General features: G+C 51.4%; 1 protein-coding gene across 1 annotated transcript; it reads right to left on the bottom strand.

Annotated features, from left to right (window-relative positions):
- Positions 1–3,402: 3,402 nt before the first annotated feature.
- Positions 3,403–14,916, bottom strand: LOC119541653 (keratin, type II cytoskeletal 1b-like). Its single transcript, XM_037845736.1, has 9 exons — positions 14,335–14,916; positions 9,739–9,953; positions 8,476–8,536; positions 7,934–8,029; positions 6,751–6,915; positions 5,194–5,319; positions 4,854–5,074; positions 4,334–4,368; positions 3,403–3,866 (listed from the first exon to the last, which is right to left on the bottom strand). Exons 1-9 carry the CDS (start codon positions 14,914–14,916, stop codon positions 3,541–3,543), a joined length of 1,827 nt encoding a protein of 608 aa, XP_037701664.1. The 3' UTR covers positions 3,403–3,540.
- Positions 14,917–15,636: the final 720 nt, after the last annotated feature.

Raw genomic sequence — 15,636 nt, 5'->3', positions numbered from 1 at the left:
GGCTGCAGAATTGTCGATTTTCATTGGGGTGAGCTGGAGGTGAGGAGCATTTGGTCTCTTATTGTCCCTAACAAGAAGAGAGCTGGTCTACACCAGGGCACTGACCCCAGCATCAGTTAGTGCTAGTATCCGCTGCTCAAGTTCTGAGAGTAACTTCCTCTTCTCAAGAATATCAAATCAAGACTCCTCATTTGGACTCCAAGATCCCTTTTCCCTAACTAACTCCTCTCCCCTCCAGTCTTTATTTTTCACAGTCCTGCCCCGTGGAATCTCCATTCTAATATTTGTAAGATTTAGGCACATGGTTCTGTCCACCTGTCCCCAGTCCTCCATGATTGAGATGGTCAAATCTTCTGGAGAGAAGAGGCAGGGTCCTTTTTCCCCTGACAATCCCAATTCCCACCCAGAAAGGGAAGGATGGGAAACATGGCTTCTGATTGGTCTTGCCCTTGTGCTTTTCCAAGAGCCAACCTGGATTTCTCAAGCACATTGTAAACACATGCATGATCCCAGGAATAATCAAATCTGCACCCTGCATTAGATCTGGTGGTACCAGAAAACAAGGATTCATTTTACCATCTTGGTTAAGGCCCTTGGCCTCTCCATGGCTTCATCCTCCCCAGGCATCTGACCTTATTTTTCCCAAATATAGCATAGACAGCACAATTCCTCTTCTCTTGGGTTCCACCGCATGAACTCACAGGGCAGCGAAGATGTGAAATGCCACCATCCACAACCCTCCCTTGACCCCAGGTCATGGTTAGCCAACCTCTGCCTAACTCCCCAAGTGGCCTCTCCATCTCTGGACCAGTAAAAATGTGCTTCTAATATTGAGCCAAATCTACTGTGGTTCCCACCTGAAAATCTGGGCTATCAAATGAGGTCAAAACTCTTTCCTAGGGCTTCCCTTCAAATCTTTACAGTTGGCCATCACATCTCCCCAAAGACTTCGCTTCGCAAGGGCCTTTAACAATTCCTCATGTGGTCAAGCTTCCAACGGTCATGTCCTTGGATCTCAGAGCCCCCAGAGTGGTCTGATGACAGAAGAGCAGAGAGTGCTCTGGACACTCCTCTCCTGCTGGTTCCCATCTCTGTCTCCACTGTGACCCCACCCAGTTGACTCATGTGTCCTCACTGTCAGCTAAACAGTCTAAGTCATTTTTATCCCCACTGCTGTTTATCCACGTCCTCCCTTCCTTTTCTTGTGTTTTTGCATTTTCTTCCAGTGGAGGACATTGTTCTCCTTCCCTGTAAGCAGCCCCTCTGCCCACCGTTCCCTTTCCCAGCCCGTCCCACTAGGCCTGCTGCCAAGACAGGTGAAATAGGAAGAACCTTCTCAGGGAAAGGGAGAGGTGTGCCTGGGAACACGGTATCTCGTTGATAAGGACTGCAGTCATGTTTGAATGAAACCTGTAACCAAATTCCATCTGTATTCTTTCAGGGGATGAGGAAGTAGGTCATGTCTCTCATGTGGCACCTTTAGACACATAAACACACAGGATAAGGTGGTAGCTTAACTTGCTCCATTCTTGAATGCCTGCCTCCCTTGCTCCCCTTGGGGGCATAGATTAAAGGCACCCCTGCCCCCTGGTTCCCCCTCAGATAATGGGCCTCAACCCTCTGTCTCCCCAGCTCTGATTCTCCTCTTCGGGTGGGCAGACCTGCTCCCTCTTGCTCACACACATGTGCCCTCTTATCTTTTGTTCCCCTGTCTAGAGGGCCCTTCCCTGACCTCCCTGCCCACACCCAGCCCGCTGTCTTCCCTGGGCTGGCGGACGTCCTGCTGGTGCCCACTGGGACTGCCCTTCCTTTCCCCATCGCTGATGCCTGCTGCCCGGACGCGCTGTCTTTTTTGGGTGGGTTTTCCTGTGTCCTCACCACAGGGCTCCCTTCCATCCTAGGGTTAGAACCTCCGACTTCTCCCTCTGAATCTTGCCTCCCCCGTGGTATATCATTTGAGTTATGAGCACCTTACAATTCAAAACCATTCAACATTGTGTTCCCAGTGCCTAGGACACTGCTGCCACACGTTAGGAGCTTATTAAATACCTGTTGAACAAATGCGTAATTGACTTTTGACTGATCAGCCACTTTAAGGATTAGTAAGATTATATCTGCGAGGTTATTCAAGATTGCGTATTACTTGTGCAAGAAAAAATAAGAATAAATTTTAACTTCTCAAATATGAATATACAGCCTGCAGAAATTAAAGAAAAAATAACTCATCTCCTGACCAAACAGCAGTTTGAGATCACAGAAAAATTTATTGTACAAACACCAGACATGTCAAGCCCTTTTAGGTACAAACTTAAACCAAGAAACGATGAAGTCACAAGCACTCCCCAAAAGGGCCCACACTGAGCCCATCAGATGCCCCAGGAGAATCAAGGACTTGGAGGTTGGGTTAGGACTCAGCAAACAACTGAAGGTGACTCCAGCTCTTAGAAGTAAAACCATACTCCCTTTCTGAAGGCCCATTAGTTGGCTGATGCTTTCCCCTATCTGTCCCCTCCAACAAATCTCAAGTTTCTTATGCAGGACCCAAAATCAGGAGTCAAATTCTCACAAATTGCTCAAAGCCACAGAGAACAAGCGGCAGAAAGGACTTATGGGGTCTGCAGAAGATCATACAGCTGTCTTGCAAATACCAGCAGCTCCAAGACTGATTCAGCATTGGAACTTTCACAAGACCCAAGACAGAGCCCCAGACCTCAGGCCCTCAGCTTCTGGACAAAGTGGAACTGGGCTACCTGTGCCCAGCCAGTGGGGCAACTCCCAGGAGGTCCGTCACGGAGCAGAATTCAAGAAGGGCCGGGCTAACAAAGCATGAAGCTGTCAGGAGGGGAATGGATGGAAGCAGATCTTGACTGTTTGTCCATCTACCCCCACCACCACACCCCTATCCACTGCTAAGAACAATCCTCTCTGCAGATAAGGACTCCTGTCCCAGTGCTAACTGGGGGTTAAGGCTTCTTTAGAGAGATTCAGAACAAGGTGTCTGATGTAGACAGTGAATTCTCACTCCCCATCAACATGAAAGGATGAGGTTTACCGAGCACAAGGCAGAAACTGGCCCTGGAACCGAGATTTCCTTTGCCAGGTTAGCTCACTGTGCAATCAGCTACTCGTCTAAAGCAATCATTTGCTGGGTTCGCTGAGGAATGGATTATTGTTCACAGAGCAACCCAGGTGCATGAAAGGGAGCCTGGGGCTGAGATCAACCCCCAATTAATCTGCCTGTAGATGCTCTGCAGGTTCCTTTTCTCCAGCACTCCCAGGCCCCTGGGTGTCCACAGGGACAGGAGCAGGCCTGAGTGGAGTCTGAATGAGACTGTGTCTGCCAGTGCCCCCCAAAGGCAGATCTACCCTTTGGGGTTATCTTCCCTGCTTTGCCACCTAGAGTCACATTTATTGACAAAACTGCTGAGACCCATCAGGGAAAGAGAAGTTAGAGAGCGTCAGGAGGGGCTTGGGGGGGAAGGGGACAGGAGAGAGACTTGTGGGACATCCGGTGAGTGCCCCACGCACGAGTGTCTGCCACTAGTCCACAATTTGCGTGCGGGAAGTGGTGGTAGAAGTTTGGATGATCTGCACCCGCGACGAGCTGCCTCCGCTTCTCCCCCCGTACTCGGTGCTGCTTTTGCTGCTTCCTCCGTAGCTCACGCTGCTGCTGCTCTCGTAACCACCTCCACTGCCCCCTCCAAAGCTGCCGCCGTAACTTGCCCCGCTGTCCCCTCCGAAGCTGCCGCCGTAACTTGCCCCGCTGTCCCCTCCAGAGCTGCCTGTGACAAAACCTCCGGATCCAGCGCCGTGGCCCCCGCCGCCTCTGCCGCTGCCGCCCACCGTCACTTGGCTGTTCTGCACCGCTGAGGGGAGGGGTCAGACCAGAAGGTCAGAAGGACAGGGCAGGAGACCCACCTGCACCCAACCCCAGGGCCACCCTCCTATCTCCTTAACCACCGGTGGCATCTGACTTGCAAACAGATACGTTGGAAGTTGGAAGTATTCTCATTTAAAAAGTATTCTTCATCCTACCAAGGGGTCTCAGGGTCCCCTTATGTAGCACATTGTCAGTGTTCATTAATATACCCTAAAGAGCTCTAGGCCACGGCTGATTATTAGCAATCATAAAAATTAAGATAAAGCAAAACTGAAATCCTAACAGCTTATTTAAAGAAATTATTCTTGCTTTGTGGTCGTGTTGGCTCACTTGGGCTTTCACTTTCTAGGATGGGAAGCTGAAGTATCAGACAGCCAGTTCACCTGGCAGCCCTCCTCCGGCCTCCCTCTGCCCAGTACCAGCCAGCCCCCCGCCCTGGGCTCCACTACTTACAGATGCTCAGTTGGCTCTGCAGCTCTCCCGACATCCTGTAAAACCAAAACCCACACGTCAGCCAGGCCCACAGAGGCGGAAGGAAAGAAGGCGGTGGTTTATGGACATTAGGGACAGAGACGTCACAGGCAGGGAGAGCTGTCCCCAAGTCTTAGAAAAATGCATGAAAGTGGGCAGAGACCTGGGAGCCATGGGCCAAAGGGGATTTTAAGCATGTTCCTGGAGACTTTTAACATTGGGGGGGTGATCACCTGGGGTGGGATGGGGCATGGGAATATTCTGCATGGAGATGGGGGACTGAGGACGGTGACTTCTCTGGACCCTGCCAAGTAACACGTGCTCTTCTACTTGAATGTGTCTGCTCAGCCTGAGCTACAACCTTCCCAGAAAAGCTGGGGTTGTCTTCTTTCCACATAGTCAGTTCCACTGTTCCAGGGGTGCATCCTGAGCTCTGGCCCTGCAAACACAGCTGCCAACTGTCCCCTGACACCCACTCCCCACTCCACTGCCCCAGGCCCACCAGCACTCCTCTCCCTCCAGCAGCCTGCGGTAGGTGGCGATCTCCGCATCCAGGGCCAGCTTGGCTCCCAGCAGCGTCTGGTAGTCACGCAGCAGCCGGGCCAGCTCCTCTTTGGACCGCTGCAGGGCCTCCTCCGTGTCCTGCAGCTTCTGCCCTGCATCCTGCAGGGCCTCCTCTCCCCTCTCCTCTGCATCCGAAATGGATGATTGTAACTGGTTTACCTGCTTGGGAGACAGTCACAGAGAGGAGCCGTGGGAGGATTGAGTTTCACGAGCCCCAGCTGGCAGGGCACTGTGGGAGGATGGGTGTCTGGTCAGCCCACCCCAAGCTCCCATCCCACCTGCTTCCTGATGTTGTTGATCTCTGCCTGCAGCCTCTGGATGATGTGCCTAAGCTCAGCAATCTCCGTCTTGCTGTTCTCCAGGTCCTCTCCATGTCTCCCCGCCGTGTTCTGGAGCTCCTGGTACTGAGAGTCAAAGACCACACAGCGGTCAATGCCTACTGCCTGCCACAAGCCCTCCAGGAGGGAGTGGGTCTGCCTTCCCAGACCCTGCCCCAAGGCTGCCATCCCCAGGGAAAGTTCCCAGAGTAAGCCCACCTAGAGCTGTGATTCCTCCCCCCGGCCCCCATGCTCACACCTATACCAAACCTCCCACATCTGAGCTGCGAACACACACACACACAGCTATGCCAAGTCTCTTTCTTTCCACCCATCCCTGGACTAGAACCACATCTCAGCCAGGCAAACCAGCTTCTTGATGTCCTTTTTACCTCCTTTTTCCCACACCTGTCTTCACACCGGCCCCTCGACACACTGTGACCCCCTCCTATTCTCCACCCCACCATAGTCCTTCTGACCGTTTTCCAGGATGAGTTCCCTAGCAGTCAGGATCTCATTTCCTCAGAGACCCTTAGCATGCTCCACATTCCTTTGCAATTCCCTCTCTAGCTCCGTTCTTGGGTCTATATTGCCCTATCAGCCGGAACCCCACCCACAGATGCAATTCTCAGAGGGGAAGGGGGCAGGGCCGGCTGGAGGGAATCACTGCGTTCTGATGCTCTCACTATGTGCCTCCCCAGCCTGATGCTGAAATCCGCTCCATCGCAGAATTCCAGTCTACAGGACGGTAGGACAGAGGTGAACTGGGATCGGAGTTTGCCCCCGGTGATTCACAAAGCAGATCAAGTGCCAATTGTTCAGAATTTAGCGACTGGGCAGTCAGTCTTTGATCCTGCAAGTGCAGAGTCTTTACTGTCAGAAATGTCTGGGCCAATTTAAGTATAATAAGTAACCGAAGATGGGCCCTAACGCTTAGCTACAAAGATGTTTATCTAGTGAATGAAATGTATCCTAAACAATGGAATACAGTGCCGCTGTTAAAAATGACGTTGAATACTTAATGTCATGCAAAGGCAAACAAACGTGGTAAGTTAAAAAGAAAAGTACAAACCAATATTTTAAAAGATACCACTCTGAAAAAGTAAAAATAAAAGCATGGGTTTTGTAGACGCACACCTCAGTTTAATTAAGTTCTAGCTCTGTCACTTACTAGCTGCTAGACCTGGGGGAAATTAGGTCATTTCACTCCGGTATCTATAAAATAGGATCGTGAAATCCTTACCTCATAGAGTTGCTGTAGGGATTGAAGAAAATAATATGTATAAAGCATCTAGTGCCTGGCACATGTGAGTTCTCCATAAATGTTAGCTTCAAAGAACTGGTGGAAAATAGACTGGCATGTTAGTAATGGCAGTGGGATTATGGCACATCTTTACCTGTGATTTCTAAACCGTCTACAACAAATATGTTTTCCTTTAGAAATAAGAGAAAGACAGTACAAGTCCCAGGGTGGCGTGCGTTTGTTTCCGGAGCACCGAGTCTGGGGCCGGCGCTCACCTGCGTCTGGTACCAGGCCTCGGCCTCGGCCTTGCTGCTCTGCGTCACCAGCTCGTACTGGGCCTGCACTGCGCCCACAATGCTGTCCAGGTCCGGGAAGCGGTTGTTGTCCATGGACAGGACGACGTTGGTGTCGCTGACGTGTGTCTGCCCCTGGGACAGCTCCTGGGAGGCACGCAGCAAAGGTTGAGTCCCACCACGCACCTCCCGGGGCCTCAGTTTCCCTCTCTGCCCCTCAATAGGGAGTCAGAAGCCTGGGCCGGGTGGGAGTGTTGGGGGAAAAGTTCTTTGAATTGTTGCTGGGTTCTAGAAAGTGCCTCACCCAAAGGTAACAGGGCCCAGAGCTAGCCCCCAGGGGAGAGGAAGGAGCCTGCCCTCCAAGCTCTGATGGACATCACCTGCCCCTCCTGCCCGCTCTCTCCTGCTGTCCTCTGGCTTGGCTGCCTTCTGAGCCGAGCCCTCTGATGGGGCAGACTTGTTCCTTGAAACCACCCTCATCCCTCCCCTCTCCCGTGCCCCCACAAGCTCTCAGGGAGTAAAAAGTCCTCCGGTGGTGAAGCCACTCAGATTCGCTTGAGTTCTGGCTCTACCATTGACCAGCTGAGGGACCAAGCAAGGCATGTAATTGCCTGTAGGAGGGAGAGGCTGATAACATGTGCAAAGCTCCTGGCACAGCAGCTGGCCTCGAGCAGGTGCCCCCAAGGTAGGCCTGGGCAGGACCGGAGGCGGTGGGAGCAAACATTCTCTCAGCACTGCAGCCTTGGTCTTCACTTGCCTTAGGAGCCACCTGGACACCTCCTGGGGAGTCCCCGATAGCCCTAGCAACTTCCCAGTACTGATGAAGAATTGACTCATTTATCTCAGGAAAGCTGCAAACTATGCATGATTTCTGCTCATCTCTGCCCCTGTATGCCATTTCCCAAACAGACCAGGGTGCAAAGATGCAGTGAGTATTCACCTTCTCCTACCTTGGGATTCTCCCCGCCCCATCGCCCATCCACCCACCCGGGACTCCTGGGAACTGGGGACCAAGAGGATGGCTGACCCCGGGCTGCAGAGTCGGGGTGGCCAGGGGTCTGGATCCCTGGGGGGGCAAGGAATGTTAGGCTGCCCACCTCCTCCTCTGACAGCCCAAACCCCTTGTGAGATGTGAGAAAGGGTTTCTCGCGAGGGGCGAACTCACCGTCTCATATAAACATTTCAGGAAGGTGATCTGCCCAGACAGAATGTCCGCTTTGGACTGCAGGTCCTCTTTGGTCATATAAGCAGCATCCAAGTCCTAAACAGCCAGAAGACACAGTTGGAGTCTGTAGCCCAGGTGCTGCCTCCCACCAGCTCACTGGGCAGCCGAGGGCAAGTGGCAGACTCTCTCCAGGTTTATCTCCTCATCTCACCAAACCCTGGCCCTCCTGGCCATGGGGAGTGACACCCAGCTCCACGGCTCAGTCAGGCCCACGCAGCTGCCCAGTCCCACCCCGGGTCCCAAGGTCAAATACAACCAACATTCAAAAGCAGACCTGCACCGGATTGAAAACTGACTTACACCTGCAGCATAAACCAAGAAGTATGCTTTTTCTCATTTCAGGGCCACAGCCTCTGGGCAGCACACACACACCAAGCTGGCCCCAGAGGTCACCCCATCCCCCATCATCCACGGGCAGAGGGATCTTGAGAGTCCTCATTCACTCAGCTTCCTGGGCCCCTCTGGACCGGCCTTCCCCTCACCTTCTTCAGGATGACAAAGTCATTCTCAGCAGTGGTCCTCCGGTTCGCTTCCACCTCGTACCTGTGACAGGAGGCAAGAGACACACCCAGGCTGCAGCCGCTGACCTTGAGGAGTCTCACTCGTGCCTGCAGGAAGATCATCTTCCCCAAATCTTTACTGCCCTGGATCTGGAGAGCCCCGCTCACAAGGCTGGCAGTTACTCCCCTGCCAAGGCCCGGTGCTCTCACCAGCACCCAGTTCTCCAGGCCAGCACCCAGCCTGGAGAACCCAGTGCCCCATGAAATGTCCCCAAGTGTCCATTTTTATTTTGATTTCTTACCATTGTAAATGTGTTGATCTCAATCATTTTTTTCAAACTGAGAACATGCAGTAACAATCATTTTTAATAAATTTTTTAAGAGAAAGAAGTTTCACCTGCAATTCTGCCCCCCCCCCCACAACACCTCCAGTGCAAATTCCCTTTTCCCTGTTGACTCACACACTCTTGCCTTCCTGCTGGCGTGATGCAGTGAGCATGTCAAGGTGATGCTAAGAGAAACTCCCCACACCCCGAGCAGAGAGAGGAAGGGAGAGGCTGCTCCAATGCCTGCAGTGCCCAAGAGAAGCTGATCTGGAATTAGGTAAGTCCCATCACCCCTATCATTATTATTAACGATTAGCAGTCATTAAGTGCTTATTATGTACAGAGAATTTATTAAGCCTAAATTCATCTAAAACAGTGGTTCCCCAAGTGTGATCCCAAGTCCAGCAGCACCAGTTGCACCTGGAAATGCTAGAAATGCAAATGCTCAGGCCCCATCCCAGACCTTACCAAATCGGAAACCCTGGCGTAGGGCCCAGCAGTCAATCTGACTTCAATGCATGCTAAAGTTTGAGAACCACAAATATATACCCCACAATAACCCAACAAAGGAAGGTACTATTAATATCCCCGTTTCACTAACATGAAAACTAAAGGCTTAGAGAGACTAATTCGCATGCAGCTAGTCAATAGCAGAGCCCCTGCTGGAATTCAGGCTTATCTAACTCCAACATCCATGAAGTTATCCTGCCCCTCCTCGAGCCCACACAATTGAGAGCTGACTGTCAAAACCTACCTACCAGGTGCAAAATGGCATCCCTGCACTTGCACCCTGCAGAGCCTGTACAGCTGGGCCTGTTGGCCCTGGTCCCGCCCCTTACACATAAACACTAAAGCAAAATTCTTGACCCTGTCAATCGAGTTCCCTGACACGCCTCTCCCCAGCTCCCTGGGGCCTCACTTGTTCCTGTAGTCCTCCACGACATCCTGCAGGCTCCTGGACTCCGCGTTCTGACGCATGAGCTCCCCATTGAGAGAATCCACCTGCCTCTGCAGCTCAGTGATGTAGTTCTCCAGGATGGGCTCCAGGTTGTTGGTCCAAGTGGAGGTGTTCACCTGCTGCAGCAGCTCCCATTTCACTTGCAACACCTGGTTCTGCTGCTCCAGGAATCGCACCTAAGAGCAAGAGACCCCCAGCCCAAGCAGGCCATGGGTCAGAGCAGCTTCCCCGTGGGCAGGGGTTCAGCAGCCTCACAGCATATGCCAGACTTCAGAGAGGACAGGTGGCCCCTCTTGGGGTGAGAGAGCTTGCCCTTTCTCCGAGACCAGGTTGGCCAATGGTTGTGAGATCAATTTGCCCAAAATGATCTTACAATTTGGCCACTAAGCCAACTCCGGTTTGGAAAGCTAACCCACCTCCAACCGACAGCCTTGTTCCCTTTGGCTGCCACCATTTACATCATAGCATTCTCACCCTCCACCCTCAATTTATCCCTGCCAACATAAAGAATTGGTGATTTGGAGCATCTGAAACATGAACATAGCCAAGCTTCATTTCTATTTGTGGTTGGAATGCTCTCTGTGATTGAGAGGAAGGCATAAGAAGAGAAAAAGAACAATTGGGTTAGAATATTAAACTCATTCCTGAGGAAACCCTCAGGACACCACTACCTTCACAGCCTGCTGGCATGTTTTTCGGGATAGTAATCTGATTTAAATGCCTTTATAACCCAGACACCTGTTTTTGCAGCTAAGAGCCTGAATTTACTTGAAAAAGTAAATTGTCTCATTTAGAAAATAATAGTAACAAAAGTCATGCAATGCATTCAAGTGCCCCAAACTAAGGGCTTTGGGGTTGTCCAGTGTTTGAGAAAACCCTTGCTGTTATTTCCTTCATTAGCACAGAAAATAGAGTGGACATCACCCTATGTTTTCATTATTTTTTACCCAAAACTGTGGATACAATCTCCAGGTCTCTAGATACAGGGTTGATAAAGGTGACTGACTCTGCAGACCAAGTGCACAGATTATCCTCCACATGCTGATGGTCACCCCTCAGCTTACCTCTCCCAGTTGCCCACAGCGGGGCCTCCCTCCCCTGCCCTGGGATGAGAGAGCATGTCCCTCTGGGGCCCAAGCTTGGCTCAGACACACACCCACACGCATCCCAGCCAGCAACCTGCTCCCTCCTCCAGGAGTTGTACATGTGGGCAAACCCACTGCTTTGTGCAAGGGGACCCTGGAGACCCTCCTCTCTGACGTGGAGCAAGGGAGGGGTCTGAATCCCCAGCCCTGGAGCCTCTGCCCATCTGAGAGGTCAGCACTTGTTAACTCCCCTGACGTTCTGACTCAAGGCTGGGAAATGTTCGCAGAGAACGCTCTTCTCCATGGCTCATTCAAGCAAGGAGTTGGACAGCCAGGTCTCCCAGGCTTGTCAGCACAACTTGTAACACCCCTGTGAGAAACTATGGCCTATTTTCCCCCTGTGGCAGCACTCCCAGGGAGGGAAAAACGCTTCCACACTCACTCACTCCCAGCCCTGTGCTTGGCGCTGCGGGGACCAAAAGAAAGAATGTTATGGTCCGATGAGGGATCTCCATGTGAAACAAGGAGAAGGCAGTAATTCTGGGTTCTCTGGATTTGGCCCACCCCCCCTCCACCGCTACACCCCAATATCGTACATGTGATTTAGTAAAAGAAATCACGGCTCTCATCAGATCACTCAAACCTCAAATGCAGTGGCCAGCTTCAGGCAACGACAGGCAATTTTCGGGTCATTTAACCACTAGAAAAATTAATAAAAGCCATTTGGTTTTTTCCCCGAGCCCCAGAAAGCTTTACTCCTGGACTGAGTCCCACCAGCAATACTCAAAGGAAGCTCAGACAGTGCAGATAAAATTTAACATCATAAAATCTAACCTTCTTACTGGGAGAAAACAAACCCTGCCCTCTGCATCTTCTCCCTGCTCCCTAGTGCTCATGACACCCCAGGCGGCAGTGACTTTCCAACACCCCACACCTTTCCCAGCTCTTCACCTGGCTAACTCCCACCTGCCCTTTAGACCTCAACTAAAATGTCACTTCCCTAGAGTCCCTCCTTCCCAACACCCTGTTCTTTCCCCCATGGCATGTGTGTAATTTGCAGCTGTTTGATGTTTTAGCATCTGCCTCTGCCCTGCCATAAGGAAGGACAAGTCTGCTTTTCTCTCCAGGAGACACAGGACACTGAGGCCCGTGAACACACAGCGCCCAACCCAGGGAAGACAGTGAGTGGATATCACAGACTAACAGAGACAAAGGGCTTTGGACTTGCCTGCTGGTTTGGGTTCTCCAGGCCATGCACCACCCCCCTGGCCCAGAGGCTTAAAGGGCAGCTGAACTCGAATGCCCCTCTGGCCCACACCCCAGCGGGAAGAGCTGGAGCCTCTCCTTTCCTTCCTGAGGTCCCTTTCCCTGCCCATTGCTTCTAAAAAGGCTTTATCTCCATTTCCACTTTTTGAGAGTCCAAGTCTAATCTGATTTTTTTATTAGCTACATGGTTATTGAGCAATTATCACATGCCAGGCATTATTCTAGGTGCTGGGGGTTCAATGGTGAGCAAAATCTATTTTGCCCATCATTTCTGCTCTCCAAGACCCTGCATGCTATTCAGAGCAACCTTAAAGAAATGAACATGTAAAATGGGCAGTGTCAATGGCTATGGGGGTCATGGAAAAAACTAAGCAGGGATGTGGACACGTATGCTGGGGTGGGGGTGCTGCTTTAACTAGGGTGGTCCGGGAGGGCCTCAGTGAGCTGATGGCATTTGAGCAAAGGCCTCAGAGGTGAGAGAGACAGCTGGGCTGCTCCCTGGGGGCAAGAATGTGACGCATGAGTGCAAAGGCCCTGAGCCAGGACCTTGCCTGGGGTGCTGGAAGGTGGCCAGAATGCAGTTGGGTGCTGGTGAGCAGGAGGAAAGCAGGAGGTGAGGCAGAGAGGGGCTGCAGGGCCACTGCATGTAGTAATGTGTTTGTACTCTGGGGGCTAAATTCCAGCCCTTATTCTGCTCGCTAAACCATGCAGCTTGAGAGCTGTTCCACTCAGTGGGGGCAATTTTCCCTAATTCTCTCAAGTGCATATCAGGGGTTAGCAGCAGCTGTGGGTTGGAGGACCAGATCATATGGGGCCTTGAAGACTTTTGACTTTCAAATAGAGGACTAATTGATATGTTTTTAAAGGATGGCTCTTGTGCAGTGTTGAGAACAGTTTGTATGGGGGTAAGGGTAAAAGCCAGAAGAGCAGCTCTGCAGCCAGGGGCAGACACTACTGCAGTAGCAACCTTCTAGAGAGGAGAGTCAGACCAGAGCCCAGCTGTGCTGAAGAACTTCTCCTCCAGGTCTTCACAGGCCATGCCCCTTAGGGAAGGACAGGAAGCCAACATCTTCACCTCAGCCTCTGCCCAAAGCCCATGCCATAACCTAATGGATACCCATAATCAAGTGAGAGTCTCAGGAGACAAACTGCCAGCAGCTTCTGGTCATTTCACTGACTCCCAAAACTTTCCTCTCCCTGGGCCCTGCCTTGACCTCCCCGTGGTGCCTCCATCAACTCCTTGCTCCTGTCAAACCTCCACCCCCTATGCGTTACATGCGATGATGTTCAACCTGAGTTTTCATCCACAGTGATGAGACATAGCCCAAAGCACTTTTCTCTGTTGCCCTCCTTTCAGCTGTCTCCAGGCCTCAATAGTTTTACCCCTTCTCCACCCCCATGCTCACTCCCTGCTCTCCTGTCCCCATCAACAATGGACTCTGGCCATGATCAGCCTGCAGTCAGACCACACACAGGTCAAGTTCTGGTCTCAACCCCAAACTCCTGTGGGGACCAAAGGAAAGTTACTGAGTGTCCAGGTACTCAGTGGTGCTTTCCCACTCATCCCCAAAGGCAAAGCGCTTTCTGGGGTGCCTCTACCTCTGGACAAAAAGGAATGGTGGAGGAAAGCTTTTATCATAGCTATTTCACCAGCCTCTGCTTGTTGATCTGGGGTTCTCTGAAGGCAGAACCCATGCCCTAGTCACCCCTGTGGCACCTGGTACTGCACCTGGTATACGGTAGATGCTTAGTAAATATTTGTGGAGTGGATGAGTAGGTGGATGGGTAGGTAGATGAATAGGCAGATGGATGGATGGAAGGAAAGATGAATGGATGGATGGTTGGATGGATGGTTGGTTGGATGGATGGATGGATGGATGGATGGATGGATGGAACATGAATAATGATGAATGAGAATGAGGTTATGACACCACATATTTTGTATTTTGTCTGTTGGGTATTTTCACACATCTTATCTGTTTTCCTTCCAAAAAGAATAGATACAAATACACACACACACACACACACACACACACACACCACAAGAAGTCAAATTGAGGCCTAAATGAGGTCCTGGGATACATATATCTGGAAGCAATTGTCACTACCCAACTGAGATAGTGACTGGTGAAAGGCATCAGGGCACGAGGCCTTCCCAGTCATTTGGTCAGTGTCCAAATACTCTGCCTACCCCTGAGGTACTCACCTTGTCAATTAAGGAGGCAAACTTGTTGTTGAGAACCATGATCTGCTCCCGCTCCTTTGCCTTGACCTTCTGAATTTCAGGGTCCACCTCCAGGTTAACTGGCTGTAGGAGGCTCTGGTTAATGGTCACCTCTTGGATGCCTCCCGGGGGACAAGTAGGGCCAAAGCCCCCAAGCCCAAAACTGCTACCTCCAAACCCAGCACCCCCAAAACCACCTGCTCCATAGCCACCACCACCAAAGCTACCACCCTCAAAGCCACCACCACCCCCAAAACCACTACCCCCAAAGTTTCTGCCTCCTCCAAACCCTCCTCCTGCTCCTCCACCCTGGCAAAAACCACTGGCATTTCTCCTCCCTAGGCTAAAGGAGAGGCTTTTATTGCCACCCAGATTGAAGAGGCTCCTAGAGCCAAATCCCTTTTCAAAGCCCCCACATCTACCACCGCCACTCTTCCCTCGGGCCTGAGATACAACATCCACCACAGCCAAACTCCCACCACCAAAACCTGTAGAAGAACTGGCACTAAAAGCCCGCCTGCTCCTTGAGCTAAACGCAGACTGAGAACTAAATTGGCGGCTCATGGTTGCTGGAGCATCCAGAGAAGCAGAGAAGAGAAAGGGCCCAGCTGGAAGGAGGCAGAGACCAGGGAGGGAAGGAGCTATGACTCCTTTGGCAAGAGATCTGGCTCAGCCACTATATATACTGCATTCACTGGGCTGGGCACCTTCAGAATCCTGGTAGGGGAGTATTAATAGTTTAGTTTGCCTGCCAGCCTCATCTGGTTAAAATTTCATACGTATGAGCCGCAGAAGTTGCATTGTAGACAAACTTCCCCATCTTGATCATTTATCGTGCGTCTCTTGCCATTTAGCAGCAGAGTGAAATAATCTCTCAGGATCTAGTTGCTGGAAACTCCTATACGGTTTCCCCCAAGTCATTAGTTGTTCTCTTCCTAAGAGACTCCACCATTGGGTTGTTTGTTTCAGGGTGTGCCTGGAAGATCTGGGGCAAAGCTAGACTAAGGAGTCTAGCTACTTTCAGGACCGCAGCCGGGCGAGGGTGGGAACATCTATTACAGTAGCATTGTCCTGGTGGGGCAAAATTTTTGTTCAGACCTCCCGCACCCTGCTTCCACTCCCCACTGTTACCCTCACCAGGCACGCCACAAATCTTATCACATGAAAACATGATCTCATGGTTATTGAGTGCAAGTGGAAGCCAGGAGACTCTGCCCAAGGCTACTGGCATCTTGCTGGGTACACCAAGTGCTGCTCTGAAAACCTCAGGCTCCTCAAATACAA

This window comes from Choloepus didactylus, chromosome 8, assembly GCF_015220235.1.
Source record: "Choloepus didactylus isolate mChoDid1 chromosome 8, mChoDid1.pri, whole genome shotgun sequence".
Lineage (NCBI taxonomy): Eukaryota > Metazoa > Chordata > Mammalia > Pilosa > Megalonychidae > Choloepus > Choloepus didactylus.
The sequence above is the reverse complement of the archived record's forward strand: the minus strand, read 5'-3'. Positions and strand labels throughout refer to the sequence as shown.